The sequence below is a fragment of the Hemitrygon akajei genome, chromosome 1 (genome assembly GCF_048418815.1).
Source record: "Hemitrygon akajei chromosome 1, sHemAka1.3, whole genome shotgun sequence".
NCBI classification, from domain to species: Eukaryota; Metazoa; Chordata; class Chondrichthyes; order Myliobatiformes; family Dasyatidae; genus Hemitrygon; species Hemitrygon akajei.
The window spans coordinates 897415-920354 of record NC_133124.1 but is presented as its reverse complement, the minus strand read 5'-3'; the positions used below and the strand labels follow the sequence as shown (position 1 = coordinate 920354).

Genomic DNA, 22940 nt, shown 5'->3' with positions numbered 1-22940 from the left:
CAGAAAAGTTACTAACATGCTTAGAGCATTGGCTGATTAGTAGGAGGCAGCTAGTGGAAATAAAAGGATCTTTTTCTGTTTTGCTGCCAGTGACTAGTGGTGTTGGGACCACTTCTTATTATGCTGTATATAAATGATTTAGATGATTGAATAGATGGCAAGAAAGCTAAGTTTGCAGATGATACAAAGATTGGTGGAGGGACAGGTACTGTTGAGGAAACAGGTAGGATGCAGAAGGACTTGGACAGATTAGGAGAATAGGCAAGTAAGTGGCACATGAAATACAATGTTGAAAAACGCATGTTCATGCACTTTTGTACTAGAAATAACTGTGCAGACTATTTTCTAAACGGGGAGAAAATCCAAATATCTGAGAAGCAAAGGGACTTGGGAGTCCTTGTGCAGAACACCCTAAAGGTTAACTTGCAGGTTGAGTTGATGGTGAGGAAGGCAAATGCCATGTTAGTACTCATTTCAAGAGGTCTAGAATACAAAAGCAAGGATGTGATGCTGAGGCTTTATAAGGCACTGGTGAGGTCTCACTTTGCATATTGTGAAGGAGGTTCACAAGAATGATTCCAAGAATGAAAAAGGTTTATCAAACAAACAACATTTGATAGCTCTGGGCCTATACCCACTGGAATTCAGAAGGATGAGGGGGATCTCACTGAAACCATTCAAATGTTGAAAGGCCTAAACAGTAGACGTGGAGAGGATGCTTCCCCATGGTGGGAGAGTCTAGGACAAGAGGGCACAGCTTCAGGATAGAGGGATGCCCTTTCAAAACAGATGCGGAGAAAATTTTTGAGCCAGAAATGGTGAATTTGTTGCCATATGTAGCTGTGGAGGCCAGGTCATTGGGTGTATTTACAGCAGAGCTTGATACGTTCATGATTGGACATGGCACCAAAGGTTACGGGGAGAAGGCTGGGAACTGGGGTTGAGAAGAAAAAGGATCAGCCATGATTGAATGGCACAGCAGACTCGATAGGCCACATGGCCTAATTCTGCTCCTATGTCTTACGGATGGCCAGCTATAGGAGATCTAATCTGGTGTATGAGGCACATTTAAACATTAATTCTTGGGCGATGCACTGGCATGTTTGATGGGGTTTTGTAAAAGGAAATTGCTATAGAAATGGCTTAATTTCATCATTAAGCCACCCTGTGTTTGTTTGGGAAGACACCATTTCACAGTTTGCACTGCTTATACTGCCAGGCCATTTGACACCACACGACATGGAGCTGTTGCCAGGTGCCTAATACCATTCTTCAACAAACTCTTTAAATTGTGCACTTGTGAAGGCCAACTATTAATCATTTCCAGAGTACCAAATATGGTGAAGAGCAACCACTTAATGATGGTACTTGTGGAGAAACACGATGAATGCCTCGAACCACTTCTAACGCATGTGTATCCACAATAACCAGAAATGTGTCCCCAGCACTCCAAAATAAGGAATGTGGGCGCACTTCTATGGGAAAATCAGACCAGACCCATAGTTTCAGGGTCTGGTCTGATAGCTTTGGCAAGGCTTTTTACCACTGAAACCCCACTGGTTTCGTTGGCAGGAAGGCACAGAGTCGACTGTACTCCCTTAGAAGGTTGGCGTCATTCAATGTTTGTAGTGAGATGCTGAAGATGTTCTATAGGTCAGTTGTGGAGAGCGCCCTCTTCTTTGTGGTGGCGTGTTGGGGAGGCAGCATTAAGAAGAGGGACGCCTCACGTCTTAATAAGCTGGTAAGGAAGGCGAGCTCTGTCATGGGCAAAGTACTGGAGAGTATAACATCGGTAGCTGAGCTAAGGGCGCTGAGTAGGCTACGGTCAATTATGGAAAACCCTGAACATCCTCTACATAGCACCATTCAGAGACAGAGAAGCAGTTTCAGCGACAGGTTGCTATCGATGCAATGCTCCTCAGACAGGATGAAGAGATAAATACTCCCCAATGCCATTCGGCTTTACAATTCAACCGCCAGGAGTAAGATATGTTAAAGTGCCGGGGTTAGGACTCAATGTATTTAAGTAAACTACTTAAGAACTTTTTAAAAGCTATTATTAATGCTTTTTGAGAGGGTGATTTTAGATGCATATCATATTTTTACTGAGTTAAGTATTGTATGTAATTAGTTTTGCTACAATAAGTGTATGGGACATTGGAAAAAATGTTGAATTTCCCCATGGGGATGAATAAAGTATCTATCTATCTATCTATCTTAAGTCTAGAGAATACTCACTCTGGTCCCGCCAAACCTCTGAGATTAAGTTGGCTCTCGCACCCCAAACCTCATTTTGTGTAGTCGTTATCTAATTTGCCACCCTGTCACAACTCAGTGCCAAGAAATAACAGACAGCACACTGTATATGATTAAAGGAATTATATTTACGAATCTTAACTTGACTAAAGTGTTAGTAAAGAAAGAAAAAACAAAAAGAGACACTATAATTAAACAGTCAAATGTGCACAAGCTGGAGTTCAACTCTTCCAAAAGTAATATTCACCAAATCTCAGTCAACAGTGGCACCTTGCTCTATCAAATCACTGTCCTCCACTGAATCGAATCCTATGACTGGTCCTTTCCAGTGTCTTCCCTCTTCATATCCCACCGATCAAAGGACCCAGCTCATATTCCAAAGCACCCGTTATCGCTAACCATAACCCAAACTCTGCTTCTACAGAAAGACCATTAGCTTAGCAATGAAACCTTTCCCAGGGTGTTCACTGTCTCCCCACCAAAATTATTCATGTCCTCGTGACATTGAGATAATGTATCACACCTTCACACAAGGCACAAAGTCCAACCCAGGTGTAAATGATATGGCAGAACTCAGCAAGCGGATGGGTGCCACATTCTGTTCCCCAGGTGACATAGGCCAGTCTGTCTCGGGGTCTCCTAACTCGTTGAGACCTCCTTACACCAATCATCTACTTCTTCAGCTTCAGACACTCCCTGGGCTCTTTCTTGTCTACCTGGGGAGGCCTCTGCCTGCCCATTACTCATGCCTCCCAACTCATGCAAACCCTAACCCTGGTGCATCAGAATATGACTTGTTGGATTCTAAGTAAAATTCAATTAACTTTTTTGGCACAGTCTTTGCAAGTCCAATAGCATATTACATCTCCAATTGGCCTTTTGTATAGCAAAATTATTAGTGGTGTAACACGCTGGGAAAGGCCTCACTGCTAACATAAAAGTCTTTCTGTAGAAGCAGTGTTTGGGTTATGGTTAGAGATAGCAGGTGCTTTGGAATGTGAGCTGGGTTCTTTGTTCAGCGGGAGATGAACAGGGAAGACGCTGGAGAGAACCGATCATGGGATCTGTGTTTCGATGGAGTAAGGTGCCATAGTTGACTGAGGATTGGTGAATATTACTTTTGGAAGAGTGAAGCTCCAACTTGTGCACATTTGACTGTTTATAGAGGGCCCTTTTTGTTTTTTCTCTCTTTTGTTTACAACCAAATAACAATTACCACATGGAAACAGGCCATCTCAGTCCTGCTAGTCTGTGCCGAACGCTTACTCTCACCTAGTCCAACCGACCTGCACTCAGCCCATAACCCTCCATTCCTTTCCTGTCCATATACTTATCCAATTTTACTTTGAATGACAATACCAAACCTGCTTCTACCAGTTCTACAGGAAGCTCATTCCACACAGCTACCACTCTCTGAGTAAAGAAGTTCCCCCTCGTGTTACCCCTAAACATTTGCCCCTTAACTCTCAACTCATGTCCTCTTGTTTGAATCTCCCCTACTCTAATGGAAAAAGCCTACATCAACTCTATCTATCCCCTTCATAATTTTAAATACTAGTATCAAGTTCCCCTTCAACTTTTTACGCTCCAAAGAATAAAGACCTAACTTGTTCAACCTTTCTCTGTAACCTAGGTGCTGAAACCCAGGTAACATTCTAGTAAATCTCCTCTGTACTCTCTCTATTTTGTTGACATCTTTCCTATAATTCGGTGACCAGAACTGTACACAATACTCCAAATTTGGCCTCACCAATGCCTTGTACAATTTTAACATTACATCCCAACTCTTATACTCAATGCTCTGATTTATAAAGGTCAGCATACCGGAAGCTTTCTTCACCACCCTATCCACATAAGATTCCACCTTCACGGAACTATGCACCATTATTCCTAGATCACTCTGTTCTACTGCATTCATCAATGCCCTAACATTTACCATGTATGTCCTATTTTGATTAGTCCTACCAAAATGTAGCACCTCACAATTATCAGCATTAAACTCCATCTGCCATCTTTCAGCCAACTCTTCTAACTGGCCTAAGTCTCAACATGAGCAATACACCAATCTTCTGACACCATCCCAGTTTCTAATGACATTTGAAATATTTCTGTCCAAGCCCCTGCTATTTATACACTAACTTCCCTCAAGGTCCTAGGGAATATCCTGTCAGGACCCAGAGACTTATCCACTTTTAAATTCTTTAAAAACACCAGTACTTCCTCTTCTTTAATCATCATAGTTTCCATAACTACCCTATTTGTTTCCCTTACCTTACACGATTCAATATCCTTCTCAATATTCCTGGATTTCAGTGCTTTAAAAGGGATAGAGAGAGGGGAAAAAGGGGAGGAGGGGTGGTATTTCTGGTCAGGGATACTACTACAGCCGCAGAAAGGGTGGGTAATGTAGCAGGATCCTCTTTTGAGTCAGTATGGGTGAAGTCAGGAACAGGAAGGGAGAAGTTACTCTACTGGGAGTATTCTATAGGTCCTCCGGTAGCAGCAGAGATACCAAGGAGCAGATTGGGAGGCAGATTTAGTAAAGGTGCAAAAATAACAGGGTTGTTATCATGGGTGACTTTAACTTCCCAAATATTGATTGGGACTTGATTAGTTCCAAGGGTTTAGATGGGGCAGAGTTTGTTAAGTGTGTCCAGGATGGATTCCTGTCACAGTATGTTGACAGGCCGACTAGGGGGAATGCCATACTTGACCTAGTATTAGGTAACGAACCAGGTAGGGTCACAGATCTGTCAGTGGGTGAGCATCTGGGGGACAGTGATCCCCGCTCCCTGACCTTTAGCATTATCATGGAAAAAGATAGAATCAGAGAGGACAGGAAAATTTTTAATTGGGGAAGGGCAAATTATGAGGCTATAAGGCTAGAACTTGCGGGTGTGAATTGGGATGATGTTTTTGCAGAGAAATGTACCATGGACATGTGGTCGATGTTTAAGGATCTCTTGCAGGATGTTAGGGATAAATTTGTCCTGGTGAGGAAGATAAAGAATGGTAGGGTGAACGAACCATGGGTGACAAGTGAAGTGGAAAATCTAGTCAGGTGGAAGAAGGCAGCATACATGAGGTTTAGGAAGCAAGGATCAGGTGGGTCTATTGAGGAATATAGGGTAGCAAGAAAGGAGCTTAAGAAGGGGCTGAGAAGAGCAAGGGGGCATGAGAAGGCCTTGGCCAGTAGGGTAAAGGAAAACCCCAAGGCATTATTCAATTGTGTGAAGAACAAAAGGATGACAGGAGTGAAGGTAGGACAGATCAGAGATAAAAGTGGGAAGATGTGCCTGGAGGCTGTGGAAGTGAGTGAGGTCCTCAATGAATACTTCTCTTCAGTATTCACCGAGGGGGACCTTGATGATGGTGAGGACAATATGAATGAAGTTGATATTCTGGAGCGTGTTGATATTAAGGGAGAAGAGGTGTTGGAGTTGTTAAAATACATTAGGACGGATAAGTCCCCAGGGCCTGACAGAATATTCCCAAGGCTGCTCCACAAGGCTAGGGAAGAGATTGCTGAACCTCTGGCTAGGATCTTTATGTCCTTGTTGTCCACGGGAATGGTACCAGAGGATTGGACGGAGGTGAATGTTGTCCCCTTGTTCAAAAAAGGTAGTAGGGATAGTCCAGGTAATTACACACCAGTGAGCCTTACGTCTGTGGTGGGAAAGCTGTTGGAAAAGATTCTTAGAGATAGGATCTATGGGCATTTAGAGAATCATGGTCTGATCAGGGACAGTCAGCATGGCTTTGTGAAGGGCAGATCGTGCCTAACAAGCCTGATAGAGTTCTTTGAGATGGTGACCAGGCATGTAGATGAGGGTAGAGCAGTGGATGTGATCTACATAGATTTTAGTAAGGCATTTCACAAGGTTCCACATGGTAGGCTTATTCAGAAAGTCAGAAGGCATGGGATCCAGGGAAGTTTGGCCAGGTGGATTCAGAATTGGCTTGCCTGCAGAAGGCAGAGGGTCGTGGTGGAGGGAGTATATTCAGATTGGAGGGTTGTGACTAGTGGTGTCCCACAAGGGTCTGTTCTGGGACCTCTACTTTTTGTGATTTTTATTAATGACCTGGATGTGGGGGTAGAAGGGAGGGTTGGCAAGTTTGCAGATGACACAAAGGTTGATGGTGTTGTAGATAGTGTAGAGGATTGTCAAAGATTGCAGCGCGACATTGATAGGATGCAGAAGTGGGCTGAGAAGTGGCAGATGGAGTTCAACCCGAAGAAGTGTGAGGTGGTACACTTTGGAAGGACAAACTCCAAGGCAGAGTTCAAAGTAAATGGCAGGATATTTGGTAGTGTGGAGGAACAGAGAGATCTGGGGGTACATGTCCACAGATCCCTGAAAGTTGCCTCACAGGTAGATAGGGTAGTTAAGAAAGCTTATGGGGTGTTAGCTTTCCTAAGTCGAGGGATAGAGTTTAAGAGACGTGATGTAATTATGCAGCTCTATAAAACTCTAGTTAGGCCACACTTGGAGTACTGTGTCCAGTTCTGGTCGCCTCACTATAGGAAGGATGTGGAAGCATTGGAAAGGGTACAGAGGAGATTTACCAGGGTGCTGCCTGGTTTAGAGAGTATGGATTATGATCAGAGATTAAGGGAGCTAGGGCTTTACTCTTTGGAGAGAAGGAGGATGACAGGAGACATGATAGAGGTGTACAAGATAGTAAGAGGAATAGAGAGTGGACAGCCAGCGCCTCTTCCCCAGGGCACCACTGCTCAGTACAAGAGGACATGGCTTTAAGGTACGGGGAGGGAAGTTCAAGGGGGATATTAGAGGAAGGTTTTTCACTCAGAGTGGTTAGTGCGTGGAATGCACTGCCTGAGTCAGTGGTGGAGGCAGATACACTATTGAAATTTAAGAGACTACTAGACAGTGAACACCGAAGAAAAAAAATTGTTCAAAATCTCCATCTCTTTTGGCTCCACACATAGCTGTCCACTCTGATTCTCTAAGGGACCAATTTTATCCCTCACTATCCTTTTGCTATTAATATAACTGTAGAAACCCTTCGGATTTATTTTCACCTTATTTGCCAAAGCAACCTCATATCTTCTTTTAGCTTTTCTAATTTCTTTCATAAGGTTCTTTTTACATTCTTTATATTCCTCGAGCACCTCATTTACTCCATGCTGCCTATATTTATTGTAGATTTCTTTTTTTTCAAACCAAGTTTCCAATATCCCTTGAAAACCATGGCTCTCTCAAAATGTTAACCTTTCCTTTCAACCTAACAGGAACATAAAGATTCTGTACTCTCAAAACTTTACCTTTAAATGACCTCCATTTCTCTATTACATCCTTCCCATAAAACAAATTGCCCCAATCCACTCCTTCTAAATCCTTTCGCATCTCCTTAAAGTTAACCTTTCTCCAATCAAAAATCTCAAACCTGGGTCCAGTCCTATCCTACTCCATAAATATATTGAAACTAATGGTATTGTGATCACTGGACCCGCATACCTCCATCACCTGACCTATTTCACCCTAACAGGAGATCCAACACTGCCCCTTCTCTAGTTGGTACCTCTATGTATTGCTGCAACAAACTATCCTACACACATTTTACAAACTCCAAACCATCCAGCCCTTTTACAGAATGAGCTTCCCAGTCTATGTGTGGAAAATTAAAATCTCCCACAATCACAACCTTGTGCTTACTACAAATATCTGCTATCTCCTTACAAATTTGCTCCTCTAATTCTCGCTCCCCATTAGGTGGTCTATAATACACCCCTATAAGTGTTACTACACCTTTCCCATTCCTCAATTCCACCCAAATAGCCTCCCTAGACGAGCCTTCGAATCTATCCTGCCAAAGCACCGCTGTAATATTTTCTCTGACAAGCAATGCAACACCTCCCCCTCTTGTCCCTCCGATTTTATCACACCTTAAGCAACGAAATCCAGGAATATTTAGTTGCCAGTCACACCCCTCCTGCAACCATGTTTCACTAATAGCTACAACATCATATTTCCAGGTATCAGTCCATGCTCTAAGCTCATCCACCTTTCTTACAATGCTCTTTACTTGCCCTTTAGTTAAATTGAAATTCATAAGTATAATTCCTGTAATCATATGCAATGTGCTGTCTGTTATTTCTCGGCACTGAGTTGTAACAAGGTAAAAAAAATTACACAGCAACCATACCAGCCAGGTTGTGGAGTGGGAGAGCTGTTTCAAACTCATGGATTTGGCAGGACCAGACTGTGTATTGCCTAGACTAGCGCAGCCAAGGAAACCAACAGGGTTTTATATGTGAAGGTGTGTCCCAATCGTTTTCGTTGGATGCTGTGTAATTGCCCTGAGCACTGATCCAGTGGGTTGTGTGTTTAAGCTTGTTAAACTATTATTCATCAAAGTGATTAAGATATGTGGTTATGGACACTGCAGGGGTTGAGTGGTGTTGCAAATCCATGGGGTTACCGGTTACGAATATGTGTATTGAGTAGGGTAGACATTCATAGTTCCAGTGAATTGTTAATTTGGACTTAAGTACGAATGGCAGCCATCCTTTAGCCAAGTTTCAGAGATGGCCACACGTCATACTTGCCAATCTGTAGCTGAATTTCAAGATCATCCATTTTATTTATTATGCTGCGTGCATTTAAGTATAACATTTTCAGTCCAGTATTTGTTGCTTTCTGTTTTAACTGCACCACACCTCTATTGCCCTGTAACTCATCCCACTGGCTGTGATTATGCTTCATCTCCTGCCTGTCCTTTCGATCATCTCTGTTGCACGCCATCTTTGATTTATTTGTTTTCCCCTTCCTCAGTTCTATCCCCCTGCCAAATTAGTTTAAACCATCCCGAACAGCTCTATTAAACCTGCCTACTAGGATATTGGACCCCTCTGGGTTCAGGTGTAACCTGTCCTTTCTGTACAAGTCGTACCTCCCCCAGAAGAGGCCCCAATGTTCCAGGAGCCCAAAGCTCTGTCCCCTACACCAATCTCTCAGCCACACATTAAAATGCTCAGTCATGCTATTCTTGCACTCGTTAGCACATGGCACAGGCGGCAATCCTGAAATTACTACCCTGGAGGTCCTGCTTTTGACCTTCCTACCCAACTCCCTGAATTCTCTTCAGGACCTCCTTCCTTTTTCTACCTGTGTTATTGGTACCAATGTGTACGAAGACTTCTGTCTGTTCACCCTCTCCCTTCAGAATACTCTGCACCCGATCTGAGACATCCCATAACCTGGCACCTTGGAGGTAACACACCACATGGGTATCTCTATCAGGCTGACAGAACCTCCTGTCTATCCCTCTCACTATTGAATTCACTATGACTATCGCATTCCTCATCATCTTCTTCTCTCCCTTCTGCATCAGGGAACCAGGCTCAATGCCAGAGACACGATCGCTATGGTCATCCTCTGTCAGGTAACCCCCCTCCCCCCCCTTAACAGCCTCCAAAACTAGATAGCGATTACATAAGAACATAAGTAGGTGTAGGCCATTCGGCCCATTGAGCCTGCCCTGCCATTCAATAAGATCATGGCTGATCTGTCCGTAAACTCAGCTCCATCTACCTGCCTTTTCCCTATAACTCTTAATTCCCCTACTATATAAAAACCTATCTAACTGTATCTTAAATATATTTAGTGAAGAAGCCTCAACTGCTTCCCTGGGCAGAGAATTCCAAGGATTCACCACTCTCTGGGAAAAACAGCTTCTCGTCATTTCCATCCTAAATCTTCTTCCCTGAATCTTGAGGCAATGTCCCCTAGTTCTAGTCTCACCTACCAATGGAAACAACTTTCCTACTTCTATCTTAACTTTCAAAATTTGTATGTTTCTATAAGATCCCCTCTCATTCTTCTGAATTCCAGAGTAGTCTCAGGCGACTCAATCTCTCCTCATATGTTAACCCCTTCATCTCTGGAATCAACCTGGTGAACCTCCTCTGCACTGCCTCTAAAGCCAATATATCCTTCCTCAAGTATGGAGACCAGAATTGCACACAGTACTCCAGGTGGGGCCTCACCAGTACCCTGTATAGTTGCAGCATGACCTCCCTGCTCTTGAATTCAATCCCTCTGAGGGGGATGGCCAGAGGGGTGCTCTCTACTATCTGAGCTCTTTACATCCCTTCCCTGACAGTCACCCACTTGTCTAACTCCTGCTCACTTTCCCTTACAAGCTGTAGGTCATCAAGCCATAGACACAGCTCCAGATCCCTAAAACGGTCTCTCAGAAGCTGCACCTCGGTGCATCTGGCACAGATGTAGTTATCTGGGAGACTGGAAGATTCCCAGGATTCCATCTGACACCCAGAGCAAAGTACTAACCCTACAGACATGCTCTCTATTCCTCCAAAAAAAAATGCAAGAGGAAAAAAAATGAAGTTCACCTACCTACTTACTTCGCTGAAGCCCAAATGAGCCAAAGCACTACCACTCTACCCGCAGACCGCTCCGCTAGGCAGTGTCTCCCTTTTATCCTGAACCTTCCCAGCTCCCCAACTTACGATTGGTATGCTGGTTATAGCCGAGTTCCCGCTGAGCTTTCCCCTTTTAAACTTCGGTCCCGGACCTGTGCACCGCTTCCTCTCTCGGAGCTCTCCAACTCACATTTGGTGAGCCAGCCATTCAGGGATGGGATCTAGTTAATCCTTCCCGCTGCTGGTCCTTTAGTTCCCCAACGTTGCCGCAGAGTCCTCTCACTAAGTGTAGGGTCCAGGTCAGGTTCTGGGTCAACATGTACCTCTTGTCCCAGAGGTAGGTGGTGGCTCTGATGGAGAATCTTGACAGACCCATTCCCATCCTCATCCTCTGGTTTCACCCTGAAAACTGGTACATTTGGCATCTGACCCTCCATTACATAGGGCATAGCCACCCAGCAGTCAGCCAACTTATGCTTCCTAGGTAGCCCCAAATTATTTATGAGGACTTGGTCTTCAGGAATTAGTTGGGAGAACTCAACCTTTTGATTATACCTCCTCTTATTTCCTTGATTCTGCTTGGTAGCCGAGACCACAGTTCATCAACTTTTTTCAGTTCCCTTCTCATATCAGACACACACTTCAGTTAAGTTTTCTGTTGTAAATCTTCCCCACCAGTCCCAAAACAGAATTCAACAGGCAACCTCGCTTCATGACAAAACATCAGATAACACAACGAGTACCCTGTAGCTTCATTCTGCATTCAGTTGTAGCAGTGGACCAGATAGCCTCTTGTTCTTTTTACCAATCTCCAAGGTTCCGAGCATGTTTAGCAAGGTCTGATTAAACCTCTTGGACTGGGGATCACCCTGTGGGTGGTAAGGTGTAGTCCTCAACTTCCAACTCCAAGCATGCTCAGTTGCTCTTGTAAGAGCCTACTTTCGAAATCTCATCCCTGATCACTATGTATCTGCCCGCAGAGCCCATAAAAAATGTAATACTTTTCCCATAACACTTTGGCTACAGTGGACACCCTCTGGTCCTTGGTAGAGAAAGCTTATGCATATCTGGTGTAGTGATCCATAATGACCAAGACATTCGCCATGTTGTTGCCAACTGGCCCTATTGACAGAAAACCCATACACACCAGGTCAAGTGGCCCCGCACTCTGCAAGTGGGACAATGGAGCGGTCCTCATAGGCAGTGTCTTCCTCCGTATACATCAAATACACGACTTACAGTACTCTTCAACCTCCGGCTTCATTCAGAGCCAGTAGAACCGATCTCTGAACAATTCATAGGTCTTGTCAACCCCCAAATGGCCGAAATCATCACAAAGTGATCTCAACACAATCCTCCGATACTTCTCAGACAGAACCAGCTGGGAACGCTGAGGCCAATCTGGAGGCAACATGACCCGGCATAGAATCTGGTTCCTCAACTCCGACCTGGACCATTCTCTCAGTAGTAGAGACACTACAAGGCATTTCATCTTGTCTGCTTGAGCCGTGACCCCTTTCGCAACCACTCACGAGACCATACCGCTGCACAGGTATCTCGCTGAACGGCTGCCACTTCCCCAAGTCTCAATTGTGGCAACTGCTTTGTTTACAGAGCAGTCAGGTTGCATTAAGCTTGTGAAATGGCACCATCAAAAGCTCCCAAAATGATCTATCGCTCCATCTGCCCTTGCCTTTCCTCTGCCTTCCCCGTGATGGAAAACCGGCACATGGCTTTGACTCCAGGGGCAGGAACACTCTTCCACTCTCCGTCACTGTCCAGCCCTCCATGTACATGTCGGGACATGTCAGCATCAATGTCCCAATTCCCCGGTGAGTACTTCAGATTGAAATCAAAGGCAGACAACATTGCCAATCACTGAGCCGGTGGCATCCTATTTCACTAAGGCCAGGATACAAGTTCATGGGTTGTTATCCATCCCCACCTCAAATTTGGCACCATATAGATAGTCACTTAGCTTACCCATCAAGTCCATTTCAGTGCCAGGAACTTCAATTTGTGCATGGGGTAGTTTTGCTCCAGCTGACAAGTGCGACAGGTCTCAACCCCATGCTCTGATACAGAACACCCCCTGAACCTCTTTCTGCTGGCATCTCCATAGCTACATGAGACTATGTGCCCAACATCGTTGACTGACATCTTACAGAACTGGTACTTGTCCAGGGAAAGTTTTAACTCTTCAGCTTTCAAGTGGCCCAGTACCTTCAGTAGTCTCGCTTCATGTTCCTGCAAGGTGGACCTGAACACTATGAGATCAGCCAGGTACATTCGGAGACCCCAAGCGATCATGTCCTGTGACTGTGTGCCTTTCGCCACTTGGTCCATTCTTAACTAATTCACCTCAGCCTTTTAAATGCCCCCTCCCCATGCTGCAAGCAACAGTTGCCTCTCTAGCTGAAAAATGTAGGCAGAAAGTTTCTCCCTCTTCTCCTGAAACCCCATCATAAGCTCCATTGGTCTTCCCATTGCTCTAATAATGTTTTCTAGCACTTCCACGTACCCCACAGAAGCAGCAAAAGGGACCTGTGCCTTTAAAGATCCATCAGCGCTAGTCTGAACTAAAACAAAGTCTTTGCCTGCCATTTCATTAAACCTCTGCTCCATGTCTGTAACTGTTCCTAATGCCTTTAGCGGTACTAATCAACAATTCATTGGAACTATGAATGTCTACCCTACTCCATACACGCACATTCGTTACTGGCAACCCCAAGGATTCGCACCACCACTTAACCCCTGCAGCATCCATGACCTTGCATCTTAATCACTTTGCTAAATAGTAGTTTAACAAGCATAAATACACAACCCAATGGATCAATGCTCAGGGCAATCACACAGCATCCAACAAAAAAGATCGGGACATACCTCCACATATGAAACCCTGTTGGTTTCCTTGGCTGTGCTAGTCTAGGGAATACCTACTCTGGTCCCGCCAAACCCGTGAGATTGAAACCACTCTCCCACCCCAAACCGTGGTTGGTATCAATGCTGTATAATTTGTTACCCTGTTACAACTCAGTGCCAAGAAATAATAGAGAGCACACTGCATATGATTACAGGAATTATATTTATGAATCTCAACTTAAAGGGCTAGTAATGAAAAGAAAAACAAAAAAGGCCCACTATAATTATTTAGTCAAATGTACACAAATTGAAGCTTACCTCTTCCAAAAGTAATATTCACCAATCCTCAGCTAACTATGGCACCTTACTCCATCGAAACACAGATCCTATGACCGGTTCTCTCCAGTGTCTTCCCTCTTCATCTTCCGCTGAACAAAGAACCCAGCTCACGTTCCAAAGCACCTGCTATCTCTAACCATAACCCAAACACTGCTTCTACAGAAAGACTTTTATGTTAGCAGTGAAACCTTTCCCAGCGTGTTACACCACTAATAATTTTGCTATACAAAAGGCCAATTCAAGATGTAATACGCTATCGGACTTACAACGACTGTGCCAAAAAAGTTAATTGATATTTACTTACAATCTAACAAGTTGTATTCTGATGCATTAGGGTTAGGTTTAGGTGCTAACCCTAACAGCTCTTAATTAAATACTTCAAAAAAAAAACACAAATTAAAATAGTGGAATTTGAATTCCTCTTGTTAAGAGTAATAGTACACACAAAATTCCTGTAGTTTAACATCATAGTGCAACAGTTGAACATGTGAAAAATTCCTTCACATCTCAGGTGTAAAAGGCCACTTAATGGAAAACATTAATCCCTTCAATTTCAATATAAAATTCTAATATTTTGCTTGGAATTTCAGAACATATGACACCATACCTCTTCAATGGCTGTCCTAATTGGTATGCGTTGCCGGTAGCTGACAGGTTTTTTGTTTTCATCAACCCCATAATCCTCTTCATTCATCCACTCATTGAATACATCAGTGTCCAAGATCCATTTGGCGTGGACCTAAACATGGCAACTAAATTTAAATGCTTTCAAAAACCAATGAGTTCAACAAAATATCCAAATTGATATATAAAAACATTACATTTTCAATGAGGGAGGAGGAGGAGAAACAGAAAATACAAGATACATTTGTTTGCATAACCTGGCAGCTTCTCTTCTCCAACCCTTTATTCCCCCCACCCCCCCACTTGCCGTGATTCTAGTTTCATAAATGTTTTTAGTCAGAGCAACAACTTCCCCCAGTGAGAATGTACTCATTTCCAAAAATTTGCTTACCCTTGAATTGGATTAACCTTCACATTGCTGGATTTTCTTAGCCCAGTGCTCTGGCCCTAACTCTGATAATTCATCGGCTGACTTGGTCACACTATGCATTATTCAGATTGATACATCACATGTACAATACAGGAAACTTATAGTGAAATGTGTCATTCACATTAACAAGCACACCCAAGGATGTGTTGGGGGCAGCCCACAAGTGTTGCACACATTCTGATCCTAACATAGTATGTCCACAAGCAACACTATCACCATAAGGCAGGAAATAACCCAGGAAATCACAAACCAGCAAGTCTTACTTCAGTGGTGGGCAAGTTGTTAGAAAAGATCCTGAGAGGCAGAATTTATGAGCATTTGGAGAGACGTAATCTAATTAGGATAGTCAACATGGATTTGCTGATAACACAAAAGCTGGGAGTCCTGTGGATAGTCTGGAGGGTTGTCAGAGGTTACAGCGGGACATTAATAAGATGCAGAACCCGGCTGAGAAGTGGCAGATGGAATTCAACCCAGGTAAGAGTGAAGTGGTTCATTTTGTTAGGACAAATTTGAAGACAGAATATTAATGCTAAGACTCTTAGCAGTGTGGAGGATCAGTAAGATCATGGGGTCCATCTCCATAGGATACTCAAAGCTGCTGTGTAAGTTGACAGTGAAGGCGGCATAGAAGCACATGTTGGAGGTCTCAAGATGGCGCTTATAGAGTGAGACTGTTTTAGGCTTCGCTCTAATCCTTTTACTTTTTTTTTAACCTACAATCACCCCCTAATTGACCTGCTTATACCTATTCTAAAAGGGTTGATACTTATGAAATTTTTTTCAACTGTTTGAATTATTTTTCAACGCGTTAAAATGTCTAAACGAGAACCTAAGGAATCGAAACAGGTGAAAGAACCGTTAACTTTGGAAGCAATTGCAAAACTTATGGACGAGAGACTTGAAAAACTGGAGAATAAACTAACCCCAAAGCTTTCTATGCTCAATGAAATTTTAAGGACAGTCAATGTAAAACTTCAATCACTTACAACGGATTCTCAACAAGAAGCAGCAAGAATTTTAGCTCTCGAAGATGCCGCTCGCCAGAGAGATCGCAAAATTGAAACTTTGGACAACAGCAATCTTCAACTTGTCAACCGCTGGATCGTTATAAATCTAAAATTACTGATCTTGAAAACCGGTCTCAAAGACAAAATCTTCTGCTAATTGGGATTCCGGAAAATTTTGAGAACGGTGATCTGACTGTATTTTTCTCTAAATTTTTAATGGACGTATTCGGCTCAGAAGTTCTGGAAACCCCTCCAGTAATCGACCGTGCACATCGCATTTCTCATTTTCAACCAGCTCCAGGTATGAAACCACGACCAGTGATTCTCCGGATTCATTATCCTCATACTAAAGAATGTCTGATTCAGGCTGCCAGGAAAAAGGGTATGATCAGCTTTCAAAATTTTCAATTTCGTATTCTGGAAGACTACAGTCCCAAAGTTTTGAGGGCAAGAATGGCTTTTAAATTGGTTATGTCGGAAATTCATCAGAAGCTACAAACAAGCGCTGCTATTTCCAGCACAACTGAGAGTTACTCTCAAAGATGAGACTTGTTGGTTGTTCAAATCTCCAGCGGATGCTCAAAGATTCCTTGAAGAATAGTACTTTTTTCATTACAAGTTGACTAATGTGAGTCAGCAGGAGACGCTCATGGAGTGAGCACTGTTTTCAGATTCGCTCCATAACCTTTACTTTTTTTTAACCTATGATCACCCTTATTTAACTTATTTTTACCTACACCAAAAGATTCTTGCTACTTTTTTGGACTTATCCTTAAGAATTTATTGTGAATTTTTGAAGAAATGGCTCTTAGATCTAAAGCGCAAGAAACTGGGAAAAATCCTAACGGAAATGGGAAAAAGCCAATTGATCCTAAACGTACGGAATTAACTTATGAATTGTTATTGGAGGTCTTAAATGAAAAATTTGAAGAACGACAACTAATTTTTAAACAAGATAGAAAGGCTTTTCAAGATTATATGGATAAGACGGATTCAGTAGTTAACCAGCAGCAAGTTCTAATCGCAACTCTGCAAGAAGACGCTCGGAAGCAAGATTTGATAATTGAAAAACTGGAGCAGAACTTACTTTCGGTGATTAAACAAGTGGAAACACTTAAAGCCAAGAGTGTTGACTTTGAGAATCGGTCCAGAAGACAGAACCTACGCATACTTGGTCTCCCGGAAGGTATTGAACAAGGGGACCCCGCGAAGTACTTTGCCCAACTTTTAAAGGATGCGTTCCCTTCCGTATTTCCAGATAGTCCGCCGCTACTCGACCGCGCTCACAGAATTATGCGTCGATCAACAAGCACTTCAGCTAAACCACCGGTTATAATTGTCCAATTTCACTATGTGCATGTTAAAGAGCAACTTATTTGTGTGGCTCGGCGTGTAGGGATGGTCAAATTTCAAGATCACAATTTCCGTTTGGTAGAAGATTTTAGTCCAGAGGTAATGAAGAAAAGGCTTCTTTTTAAACCTCTGATGTCTGAATGTTATAAGAAAAATCTAAAGCCTGTGCTCTTATACCCTGTGAAGCTCAGAATATCGCCTCCGAATGCACCTCCGCAGGTCTATCTTTTAACATCTGATACAAGAAGATTTCTGAATGAGAACTTCCCTACTGCTACAGATCCTCATTCCTAATAAATGAGTGATTTTGATCGTGCAAGATGGTTTTTATTTCCAAAAACAGTTTTGTTTTTGGCTATTGGTGTAGGTTTACTTTATATTTTATACTCTAGTTAAAGTTTTTTTTTGAACTTACTAATCTTGTTATTTTACTCACATCAACTACTGTACTTTATCTTTGGTTATTATTATTAATCCTTAAAAGGTCAATTTTTTTTACTAAGATGGCGGTTTCTTCTCTAAAATATTTTTTGGTTTTTTTTTTATTTCGCCATTTTTTTGTCTCTCAGCTTCTTCCTATAATGCACCTCTTATCACAGTTTAAATTTGTTTTGGTGTTTCGGTTTTTAACCCGATTTATAAGTTATTAGTGATTATATTCTTTTTGGGTTTTTTTACGATTAATTATATTAAGAAGTTTGGTTTTAGTATAGTGATTATTATTTCTTTAGAGTTTGGGTGGATCTTTTTTTTATCCTTTATATCCGGAGTTGTCTTCTACTGACATGGGGGTAGAGTTAGTTTCATTTTTTCTTTTTCTCGGCCTATCTCTGGCTGAGATTGTCTTTTTTTTTCTTCTTGGGTGGGGCGTGGGAGGTCTTTTTCTAAATCTTATGGTTTTTATTCTAGTTTTTTTTAGTTTTTTCATTTGGGCTGATTTTGAACTACAAAAATGTTCGCTATGTCGTCACTTCCGGGTCCGCCCCTTATTTTTGTTCCTCTTCCGGGTACATGAGTTCATAATTTGGTTAACCCTTTATATACCAAAGGGTTGATTTCAGAAATATGGCTCAGAATATTAATTTTGTCTCTTGGAATACTAATGGTTTAAACCATCTGATTAAACGGAAAAAGATTTTCAAAGTATTTCAAAGACTTAATGCTCATATCATTTTTGTACAAGAAACTCATATGAGGAAAGAGGACAAATATCGCTTTTTTAGGTTTTGGAGTGGTCAACAGTATCATTCGAATTTGAATGCCAAAGTAAAGGGAGTTTCAATTTTTATTGACTCCTCTATTGTATTTGTTCAACATGATATCTTTTCGGATCCGAATGGTAGATTTTTGTTAATTACTGGCTTACTTTTCAACAAAAAGGTTGCTATGGTTAATGTTTATGCTCCAAATGTTGATTGTCCCGATTTTTTTAAGTCCTTATTTACTTTCTTACCTAATCTAAATGAATATAAGTTAATAATGGGTGGTGACTTTAATTGTTGTTTAAATCTTTTGATGGACAAAACTTTATCTACTCAGACTTTACCTAATAAGTCAGCCACTTGTATTAACTCCTTTTTGACTGATAATGGAATTTTTGATATTTGGAGATTTCGGCATTCTAAGGACAAAGAGTTTTCATTTTTCTCACATGTTTATCATTCCTACTCGAGAATTGATTATTTTTTTATTGACTCTTGTTTTATTCCATTGGTAATTGGTTGTAATTATGATATTATAGCCATCTCTGACCATGCTCCATTAAAACTTTCTATTAAATTTACAGATACAGCTTCTAGTGCTAGACAATGGCGATTTGACTCTACCTTATTGCAGGATCCGGATTTTATTAAATCTATGAAGGAACAGATTGATTTCTTCTTTTCAACTAATTCCACGGATGATATTTCTTGCGGAACACTTTGGGACACTTTTAAAGCATATATACATGGACAGATTATCTCCTATTCTGTTGGTCTGAGAAAACACATCAAGATGGAAACTCTTTTATTGGTTGATAAAATTAAAGAGTTTGACAAGAAATATTCGAGTACTCCTAGCAAGGAGCTTTACAAACAAAGGGTTGAACTTCAAACGGAACATAGTTTATTACTTACATCTTCGATTGAAAATCAATTAATGAAAACCAGATCTGATTTTTATATACATAGTGATAAATCGTGTAAACTGTTAGCTAGTCAATTGAAGAATGCTTTGGTTAAACGTCAAATTACTAAGATCCATCAGCAGAATGGGGATCTGACAGTTAACCATGATGAGATAAATAAATCATTTCAAGATTTTTATACCTCCCTGTATCATTCTGAATTCCCTAATGATCGTAATACCATGTGTGATTTTCTTGGGAAATTGAATTTTCCAAAATTATCATCAGATGATCTTTCAATATTAGAAACTCCTATTACAGATGCAGAAATTAAAGGGGTTATTTCTTCTATGAATTCTGGGAAAGCACCAGGTCCAGATGAGTATACAGTAGAATTCTTTAAATGTTTTTCCGCTACTCTTTCTCCTTGGTTATGCAGGGTTTTTGAAGATGCAATTAGATTGGGCAATTTGCCACAATCTTTTTATAGAGCTTCTATTTCTTTAATATTGAAGAAAGATAAAGACTCTACTGATTGTGCATCCTATAGACCAATATCTTTATTGAATGTAGATTCCAAGATCTTTTCCAAGTTACTTGCATCCAGGTTGGAGAAAGTATTACCCCAAATTATTTTGGAAGATCAAACTGGTTTTATTAAAAATCGCTATTCTTTTTTTAATGTTAGGAGATTATTGAATATTGTTTATACTCCTTCACATAGCATTTCAGAATGTGTTATTTCATTAGACGCGGAGAAAGCATTTGATAGAGTTGAATGGCCATACTTATTTTATGTGCTTGAGAAGTTTAATTTTAGTCCGACATTCATTTCCTGGATTAAACTGATATATCATACTCCAGTAGCCTCGGTGCTTACTAACAATCTAAGATCTCCCTTTTTTCGTTTATTTCGGGGTACTAGACAAGGTTGTCCTCTTAGTCCATTATTATTTGATATTGCTTTAGAACCCTTGGCTATTGCTATCAGAGAATCACAGAACATTTTTGGCATTAAGCGTGGGACAGAACAGATACTTTTTTTAAAAATATGGGTGGTTTGTGTCTTTTTTTTACTTTTTCATTTGCGTTACCGTCTTGAGACATGGGGGTAAAGTTAGTATTAGTTTGCCTGCTTGCCTCTTTTTGGCTTTTTTTTCTGGGGTTTCGAGGGTGGGGGGTGGGTTTTTTTTTGCTTGCTTTTTGCTTAGTTCTACTTCATGGGCTGACTCTAAACTACAAAAATGGTTGGAGTGTCATAACTTCCAGTTCCTCCTTGAACTTACTTCCCTCTTCCGGATTCGTGAGTTCATCTTTTTTTTTAAACCTTATCTGTTAACTGCGATAAATATTGGCAATATGGATAAGATTATTAATTTTGTTTCATGGCTAGAAGATCTATTTTACTGAATTGGAAAGAAATTAACCCTCCAACTGTATTTCAGTGGTTTTCTCAAACTATTTCTTGTTTGAGTTTAGAAAAAATTAGGTGTGGTTTTTGATTCTTCAGTTAAATTTGAGGAAACTTGGAGACCATTTATTCAACATTTTCATATGAGTTAAATGGTCTGATCCTAAACCTTACTGTTATTATCCTTAATTATTTGGATGGAGGTTCGGAGTTATCGGCACTACTGTATGTATTTAACATTATGCAATTGCCCACGTTGGTTAGTTTTTTTTTAAGTTTCCTTTTAGTTTTTTTGGGGTTTTTTTTTTCTCTCTTTTTCGATTCTTTTACATTAATACTATGAGTTTGGGAGGCTTTATATATTGATTATTACATATCTGATTGTCTATTTAAACTATTAATTATGTACTCTCAAACATTTTGTATTCATATTTCACTTATGTTTTTCTTAAAATTAATAAAAAGATTTAAAAAGAAAAAAAAAATTGTTTCTTGGAATACTAATGGTTTAAATCATCCGATCAAACAGAAAAAAATATTCAAAGTATTCCACAGAATGAATGCTAATACTATCTTTGTACAAGAGACTCATGTGAGGAAGGTGGATAGTCAAACTTTTTTTAGGTTTTGGAAAGGCCAACAGTATCATTCGAATTCCCAAGCCAAAGTAAGAGGCGTTTCCATTTTTAAAGATTCTTCAACCTCTTTTATACACTATGAAACAATTTCGGACCCACAAGGTAGATTTTTGCTTGTCACTGGTTCACTTTTCAATCAAAAAGTTGTTTTAGTTAATGTTTATGTCCCAAATATTGACTGTCCTGAATTTTTTAAATGTCTATTTACATCCTTTCCTAATTTAAATGAATACATGTTGATAATGGGTGGGGATTTTAACTGTTGCTTAAATCCTTCAATGGATAGATCTAAGCCCACCCAGGTTCTTCGGAATAAATCGGCCTCTCTCATTAATTCCTTTATGGTTGATTCTGGAATTTCTGAAATTTGGCGATTTTTACACCCTAACAATAAAGAATTTTCATACTTTTCTCATGTTTATCATAATTATTCAAGAATTGACTACTTCTTTATTGATCGTTTACTCACAGATGTTATCGATTGTAAATATGATTCCATTACCATTTCTGACCATGCACCTTTGAAGTTATCTATTAAGACAATGGATTCATCTTCTAATGCTAAATTTTGGAGGTTCAACTCTTACTTTACTGCAGGACTCAGACTTTCTTAACTTTATTAAACAACAAATTGATTTGCTTTTTTCAACAAATTCTACAGAAGAGATCTCTACTGGAACATTATGGGACACTTTTAAAGTATATATTCACGGACAGATTATTTCATACTCTGCTGGAGTTAGGAAACGAACTAATTCTGAAATATTAATATTGGTCGATTAAAAATTAAAGAAATTGATAAGATTTATTCAGTGACCCCCAGTAAAGAACTTTATAAAAAAAAGAGTTGAACTTCAAATGGAACACAGCTTATTATCCTCTTCGATTGAAAATCAGTTAATTAAACCTAGAACCCAGTTTTATGTACATGGAGATAAATCTGGCACGTTATTGGCTAATCAATTGAAAATTGCTTCGGTTAAACGACAAATCACCAAGATTCGTAAACGAGATGGCACTTTGACGATTGATCATAAAGAGATAAATAAAGCCTTTCAAGATTTTTATAATTCTTTATATCAATCAGAATTTATTGAGGATTCTTCCATAATGGATGAATTTTTAAGAAAATTGAATATCCCGAAATTAACAACAGAAGACAATGTATTTCTAGACGCACCTATTACGGAAAACAAAATAAAAGAGGCTATTTTTTCAATGAATTCCGGTAAAGCCCCTGGTCCAGATGGTTATACTGCGGAATTTTTTAAATCCTTTTCTTCTATACTCTCTCCTTGGCTTTGTAAAATTTTTAAAGATGTGTTAACTGTAGGTAAATTACCACAATCTTTTTATGATGCCTCTATTTCTCTAATTCTTAAAAAAGATAAAGACCCCACTGAATGTGCATCCTATTGGCCTATATCCTTGCTGAATATGGATTCTAAGAGTTTTACCAAAAGTTTGGCCACTAGATTAGAAATTATATTACCTAAAATTATT

At 40.5% G+C, this 22940-nt stretch overlaps 1 protein-coding gene across 4 annotated transcripts in view; it reads right to left on the bottom strand.

Annotated features, from left to right (window-relative positions):
• The window catches only part of smarcc1a (SWI/SNF related BAF chromatin remodeling complex subunit C1a), a 286601-nt gene that overhangs the window by 207962 nt on the left and 55699 nt on the right, over positions 1-22940 (bottom strand). For all 4 annotated transcript variants that reach the window (XM_073070120.1, XM_073069954.1, XM_073070033.1 and 1 more), the window contains exon 9: positions 14472-14603. In XM_073070120.1, the coding sequence (XP_072926221.1) occupies positions 14472-14603 (132 nt within the window). The remainder of the gene's footprint in view (positions 1-14471; positions 14604-22940) is intronic.